This window comes from Caenorhabditis remanei, chromosome IV (assembly GCF_010183535.1).
Source record: "Caenorhabditis remanei strain PX506 chromosome IV, whole genome shotgun sequence".
In the NCBI taxonomy this organism is placed as follows: domain Eukaryota; kingdom Metazoa; phylum Nematoda; class Chromadorea; order Rhabditida; family Rhabditidae; genus Caenorhabditis; species Caenorhabditis remanei.
In genome coordinates, this window is record NC_071331.1 from 23,724,625 (window position 1) to 23,732,812 (window position 8,188).

At 36.7% G+C, this 8,188-nt stretch overlaps 1 protein-coding gene across 1 annotated transcript; it reads right to left on the minus strand.

The window, feature by feature from the left end:
* Positions 1 to 593, minus strand: GCK72_015985 (uncharacterized protein; the record flags this gene model as incomplete). Its single annotated transcript, XM_003110828.2, has 2 exons — positions 1 to 124; positions 172 to 593. 2 exons carry the CDS (start codon positions 591 to 593, stop codon positions 1 to 3), a joined length of 546 nt encoding a protein of 181 aa, XP_003110876.2.
* Between the last annotated feature and the right edge of the window lie 7,595 nt (positions 594 to 8,188).

Here is an 8,188-nt window from a genome sequence, read left to right on the forward strand (position 1 = left end):
TTATTTAGACTTTCCGGGTATCCGCGGCTTCATTCGATCTGGGAAAAGATAGTTTTGGAAAAATAGTCTTGGAAAGATGGTTGTTGTGGAGTGTGGAAAGTTTTTACAGGAGGAGCACGGTGTTCTGAAAGATTTGAAGAAATGTTAACAAATATATCGATGATTACTTACGGAACTTTGGCAATAAACAGTTCAGAAATAGGATAGTATATCCTTTGCTTATCCATCACAACAAATTGTTCATCAGTAATATTCTCCTTGAGCCTGCTGTTGTAAAATTCAAGCAAGTTAACACCGTCTTGGATCGAGGGGACTTCACTTGGACATTTTGTAATCACTTCACAGTATTCAAGAATTCGACCGTCCTTATAGTAGAAAATTGCTTCATCTTTTGCCAATTGGTCAGCAATTCTGTACCGTAAAGTTTCCGAATCCTGCAGGAGTCCACATTCTATGCCCAAACCACCACGATATCTTATTTCACGAAAAGTACGAAACATCTTACATTGACTTGTATATTTTGATCGAATATTACGAAGAGGGTCCATACAGTTACATCGTTTGCCACGGTTACCGGATAGTTTTGGAGGCATTAGAAATTCTGAAAAAAAAAAAAATTATAGAAAAGACAGAACTCAGAAACAGGTCACCTACCACTATCACGTAATAAATCACGAATGATTTTGCGTGACGGTTAAAACCATAGAACGAGAGAGTATGAAAAGGAGAGACGAAGAAAACAAAATAAAAGTCAGTGATGACGTCATCAACCAAAAAGTAACAGCTGACGTTTGCAGAGAGTGATTTGAGATATTCATAATCTGTGGCTCATTTTCATCTTTTTACCGCATGGTAAATGGTGACCTATTTTAAGCTCTCATTTCTCATTTCTTTTCTCGTTTCGTATCGTCCGTTTATTCATCCTTCTTCATCCTTTCTTTTTCAGTTATGAAACGCAAAACGCTAAACACTCACAATTCACCAGGAGGAGCCCCTCCACCAACTAGTCTTGAACCAAAGACGAAAAAGAAAAAACCAGAAAGTATATTTCTTGGAGAAGAAGTGACCAAAGACCACACAAGAACGGACAAGAAGAGAAAATATCAACCATCAACTAGTTCAGTTCAGAATCAAGGAGGATTTTTAGAAGAAAAGAAAAGACAATCTAAGCCAGCCAGAATAGTTTCGACACAAAGACGTGAGTGATAATGAGAAACATAAAGAATTTCAATTATTCATTTTAGATGGCAAAGGACCGCAGCGAAAAATGCAATTACGAGACTTTGAAAGAAGCGAGACCTTTCCAACACCCGAGGAAGAAGAGTTCTTCACAGAAAATGTTATAACTTCTAATGAACCACATTTTCGAAGACACAACAGCCAGTTTCTGATTGCGGACACTGTCAGAATGAAATTCATCAATCTTGATAAAGTAAAAAACAACAAAATACTCCATCAGCATGTGGCCAAGCTCTTGGACATTTTTATTCGTAGAATGCTCAAAAAATCAGGAGGAAATCTGAAAACATCCAAATATTGGCTTCAGTAAGTTTTATCATAATTTCAAATCATAAGAAGAACGTTTACAGATTGAACCATGATGGGTATACCGATAGAGATGGTTTCTTTGTAACCCACAAAACGTATGCAGTGGCTGATGGAGGAGTGATAATGAATGAAATTGCTAAGCAGATGCAATCTAATAAAGAACTCCGTTTAGATGAGAGTTTTACTGTTGCTATGAACGTTTTCAAGGATAAACAATCACAACTACGAGGCAGGGGAACACATGCCACACGGAAAACTGAGAAAATAGAAAAAATAAGAAGAGTACTATTGGTAAGGCATACTTTCTTTTGTCAAACTATAATTTATTTCATAACAGAAACAACATTTTGGTGTTAGCCTCAGCAGGGTCACAGGGATGAGCCACTGTCTACCAAAAGCACTTGCACTAGGAAAACTGGAAAGTGATATAGAAACTACGGCCAACGGAGACGAAAGGCAGAAAATGGAAAAATTTTATCGAAGCCTCGTAAGACCAGAGGTACTTTTAGACTCTTTGATTGTCCGTAATATGTGCTTTTTACAGATAACCCCAAAATTCAAAAGTGAATCACAAGGAAAGCTTGCCAAGCAGCTTTTGGCCGATGCAGGGATGGATGTGAACAAAGAGGAGCATGGCCGAAAAGATCTTATAGAGCTTGCAAATTATCTTTCAAACTATCAAATAATATTGTGGGCTGCAAACAAACATCAGGTCGTCCCAACTGAAGAAAAGCGATTCAATCCCGATGGCAAAGGGTTTATTGGATTATTTTATTATGAGGGACATTATGAACATGTGAATCACACCAAAGGAAAACATGCATCAAGGTAAGTTACCAATTTATTGTAATCAACTATTTTTATTTTCAGGTTTTGTTATCAATGCTCTACTTTTGACGACAATCAACATTATCGAAAATGTAAAGCCAAATGCAAGAGATGTGGTGCCACAGGATGCAAACAAGAAGATGAGAACATTTATTGCAGCTTTTGTAATATTTACTTTCGAAGTAAAATGTGTTTTGACGCACATCTCACTGCAAAATCAAAGAAGGGATTGCCACATTGCAAGAAATATAGCAGGTAGCTAATCAATTAGACAAACATTAGTAATGTCTTACAGATGCGAAAAGTGCAATTTGATTGATAGATCAGAGAGGATTCGTGGAGAAACACACGTATGTGACGCAAAAGCATACTGTCCTATATGCAGGGAGAAAGCGTTGAAGGGGCATACTTGTGCTCACCACGTCCCTGACGAGAAGGAAAAGTTGAGGAAGCAAGAAAACCAAAAACAATGGGCTATTATCGTGTATGATATGGAATGTATTGTGGCAGAGTCGGGATTATTCGAAGGTAAGGATGTAAACATTCAAAGTATAAACCTTTTTTTCCAGGACATATTGAAAGAGGTCCCAAGCACAAACCTAACCTGATTTGTGTAAGGATGATATGCAGTGATTGCCGAGGAGAGGAAGGATGTCAATTATGTGTCCAACCATGGACCTACAGCTACAAAGATTTTCCACCATTCAAAAATAACAAACACGATTCTCCATTAGCCAGTTTTGCAGATTTCTTGCTACATAACCCACGAGCAGCTGGTGCATATGTGATCGCACACAATGGTGGAAGGTATGTTTCAGTAATAAAACATTTTCAACTTCCAAGATATTTTCAGGTATGACCATGTTATGTTGTTAGCAGAGCTCGATAGACAAGGAGGCACAAAGGCAAAAGAGCCAAAAATTTTATTAAATGGGATGACAATCATAACGGCAGAGTTTGAATATGAGAAAAGAAAGCTGCATTTTCGTGATTCTTTCCAATACTTGCAAATGGGACTAGCCAAAATGCCTGGAGCTTTTGGCCTGGAGGGCGAGGCAAAAGGTTTCTTTCCCCACTTATACAATCATCCGGACAATTACGATAAAGAGTTGAAAACGTTGCCATCGAAGGAGTACTACAGCCCACAGTTCATGGCCCCTTCTACAAAGAAAGAATTTGATGACTGGTATGAAAAGTGTTACCATGATGGTTTCAAGTTACATGATGAGCTGCTAAAGTATTGCCAATCGGATGTTCGCATTCTCACGTTAACATTGATGTCTTTCATTGAGGTGAGTAAATTGTTTCAACCTGTTAGTATTTTTGTTTTTACAGATGTGCGAATCGACTTTCAATGGCTGGAACCCAATTGTCAATGGATGTACTATAGCTTCCTATGTCATGTTCGTATTGAAGCACGAATACATCAAGAAGGGAGATGTAGGATATATTCCCGAGAATGGCTATGGAGGAGGAAATAATTCAATGTTAGCGTTAAAGTATATCCAATGGCTTGAGAAAATAGATCCAACACTACATTTGAAGTACAAATTACGTGGAGGAGAAGTTAAAATTGAAGCTAATGGACATTCTTACTTTGCTGATGCTTTCAATGAGGCCACAAACGATGTTTTTGAGGTATATTTTCATTTTTGATACAAACCCATTCCATTTACACACACACACACACACAGACCCCAAGGAAGACTGACCCTCACAGCAAGTGAGGTGAAGGAAACCTTTATCTCTGTATCAAATAATAATAATTTTATATAACTTTTCAGATTTATGGATGTGTATGGCACGGGTGCCCAAAGTGTTATCCGGATCGGGACAAGAAATGTCCAATGAGACCCGACAAGACAATGGAAGCTTTGTATAAAGAAACAATGAAGAGAGAAGAAGATATTCTAAATGAGGGATTCAATCTAAATTCTGTTTGGGAATGTGAAATATACGAACAGATGGAAAAAGATAGAGAGATGCAACAATTCTTTGAGCTAGTAAGTTTTCAAACAAATAGGCTAAACATAAAGTTTTCTTCAGAACAAGTACGATCAAAGACTCAAACCACGCGAAGCATTATATGGAGGAAGAACACAGGTATTTCGATCAATGGCAGTTGCGATTGAAGACATACTTCTAAATTATTACGATTTCAATAGTTTATACCCATATCTCAATGCAGGAGGTACAGCTTACCCTCGAGGAAACCCAATTGTGGTCGATAAGGACTTTCCCAATACTGATGAACCGTTAAAACTTAAAGGTATGCATATTTTTCCTATTCTTACTAATATATATTTTTAGGAATTGTGTTTTGTGATGTACTACCCACACAAGACGCAGCCATGGGGTATTTACCGCAGAAAATAATGAAGAAGCTCATGTTTGTTCTCTGTAGAACTTGCGCGAATAATCAGAATATTGAAGGAAAATGTACACATACCAAGGTCTCTGAAAGATTTTTGACTGGAGTATGGTGCACAGATGAGCTGAATAAGGCCGTTTCTAAAGGGTACAAGGTGCTCAAGTACCATGAAATCTGGCATTGGCCAGAAGAGGCTTGGGTCAAAGGAGGATTCTTTGCCGATTACATCAAGCCTCTATTGAAATTGAAACATGAAAGTAGTGGATGGCCAAAGGAAAATATGATGGATGAGGAAAAGAAAGCATACATCGCAAGAATATGGGAGATGGATGGAGTCAAACTGGATCCCTTGAAGATCATAAAAAACAAAGCACTGCGAAGCCTGTGCAAAATATTCCTCAATTCCGCCTGGGGTAAGTAGAAATCTATTGTCTTCTAATGTTGTTCCTTCTTCAGGAAAATTTGCACAGAACCCAATGAAAGTTGAGACAAGACTCATCTACAACAGTGATGGACTTGCAATGGTCAATTTTTTCAACGATCCCAACTTTGAACCAACTGGACTGCTTCCTTATGGCGAACACAAACATTTCATATCAAGAAAGCCCAAGAAAGACTTTCTCAAAACATCACCATTCACAAATCTTGCTATCGCGGCGATCACAACATGTGCGGCCAGGTTAAGACTCACTGAAGCTATAGAGAGAGTTGGAATCGAGAATATGATTTATTGCGGTATGTGAGTAAATGTAACACAAATACAACTATTATTTTTAGACACTGACTCTGTGATTTTCAAACAGAAGAAAGACAGTGATCCTCTCGGGGACCTCAAGGGAGATAATTTAGGCTACTTAACGAACGAAATTCCACCAGGGAATGAGTTGGTTGAAGCCGTAGCAATGGCTCCAAAGGTTTATGCATTGAAGATAAGAGACAAAGACGGCAACTACAGCTATACAGTAAAAGCAAAAGGAATGTGTTTGAACAGTGGCAACACTGGAAGTATCAACTTTGACACTATGAAAGAAAGTGTAGGTATCAGTTCTGTTATGCTTTGGCCAAGGTATTCTTTTCAGATGAATGCATTCATTCGAGATGGTGTAGCAACCCCCATGGAAGGCGAGATGTTAACGTTCAAAAGAGGAGATAATGCATTAGATGGCCTTTGGACCTTCAGATTGAAGAAGACTCTCAACCCTCGAATGGACAAAGGACACTACGTTGATGGTGTTGTAGCACCATTCGGACAAATATCAGGAGATATACAATTAATTAATGATTATCCTTTCTGACATTGTAAATAAATATTGTAGAGACAAAACATTTGTACACATTTCATACACAATCTGCACAATTTACGCACAATCTTTGCACAATCTTTGCACAAAAAATATATTGAAAAACAATCTATACACAATCTCAAAACAAAAATTTTGCAGAGACACAATCTATGCACAAAAATTTTTTGACAGAAATCAGTGTGAAATCTTACAAAAATTGAGAAAAAACAACACTTTTATCAGATTTTCAAAGCTTTTTAGTCAGTTTTTTCATGTGAGCATGTCTGATTTCACGACATATGTATGCATATATCAACGTTTTTAGTAATTTAACCTGAACATATACCAATTTTAAAGGCATAGCCATACATGCAGGTCTATATTTTGATCCATATACATGCACTTTTACAATATTTCGGTGTATATGCACACGTTTTGATATATTTCGGTGTATACGCATACGTTTTCACATTATTTCAGTGCATATGCAGACATTTTCACAACTGTTTAATGTATATGCGTACATTGCTTGCATTATTTTAGTGTATACGCATAGATTTTCACAATACTTTAGTGTATATACACCCATTTTCACAATATTTTGATACATACGCACAGATTTTTGCAATATTTTGATCCATATGCGTAGATTTTCGCAATACTTTGGTGTATATGCACCCATTTTCACAATATTTTAGTTGTATATACATACATTTCAACATTATTCTGGGGTATACGCACAGATTTTTGCAATATTTCTGTCTATTTTTGCAATATTTCTGTGTACACATGTTTTCAAGATATTTTGGTGTATATGCACACACTATCACAATGTTTTAGGTGTATATGCACACTTTCTACATTATTTTTGGTGTATATGCACACTTTCTACATTAATTTTGGTGTATGCACACACATTTTCACGATATTTTGATGTATATGCGCACATTTTTTCTTTATTTTCATACGTGGACACACGTTTCAGACTACTTTGCATGTATGTCTACGCATCTTTGCCTACACGTCTACACTTTTTTCGTGAACATACACACATTTTTCGTGCACGTACATACATTTTACGTGTATATCTACCCTTTTTTCCCTGTATTTTTTACATATTTTCGTGCATTTCCACAGATTTTTCGTGTATTCCTTCGCTTGTTTCGTATATGCACATATATTTTTCGTGCGCATACACACATTTTTATATGTGCCTACAAATTTTTCGTGTATGTCTTCTAGTTTTTTCATATACGCCTACATTTTTCATGTATACCTACATATTTTCGTGAATTTCCACAAATTTTTCGGGTATGCCTACATATTCTTCGGGTATGCCTGCATATTCTTCGGGTATGCCTATATATTCTTCGGGTATGCCTACATATTCTTCGGGTATGCCTACATATTCTTCGGGTATGCCTACAGATTTTTCTCCAAAATGATAGGCTTTTCAATGTTTTGTGATGATACTTGATGAAAGTGCCATACATTTTGCACAAACACCGTATAGATTCAATAGTTTATGGACTTATTTTACATAAGAATGGGAGTTTTCATCAATTTAATGATAAATCCATCATATTGTCCTTGAAGATGGCGTGTAGCTTTAATAAGAATGATGATACGGATGCGCATTTTTGCATCTGGAGATGCATTCCAAGAAATATTTCTAATTTTGTTCAGAAATATACTCATTTCATCTACAAATGACTAAGTTCAGACTTATAAGCTTTGTATTTTTATCGATAACCACATATATTTGCTACCGTTTTTATCTATATGCATCTTTTCTTTACACTAGGTGGTCACGGTATACTACATTTTTATGGTGATATTTTCAATGATCCGCATACTACATTCTTCTATTCTATCAACAAAAGCACTAAAGTGTAGTTTTCAATCATAGTTTGATAATGTATTTCAGGTGCGCAGCCAACACTATGAGTAATATTCTTGAAGAAATATGTGTGTACAGAATAGAACTGAATAGGGTGGCGACAATTTAAACAAATGAGAAGACTTTTCTTGACCTATGCACTTTCTCTGCGTCTCTAACTCTCTCACATTCAGCTACTCAAGGACTATTTTGCACCATTCCGTATTTTCAACGTCATCGTGATTGGTGATCTATTTCATACGCTCTCGTCGTGTTATT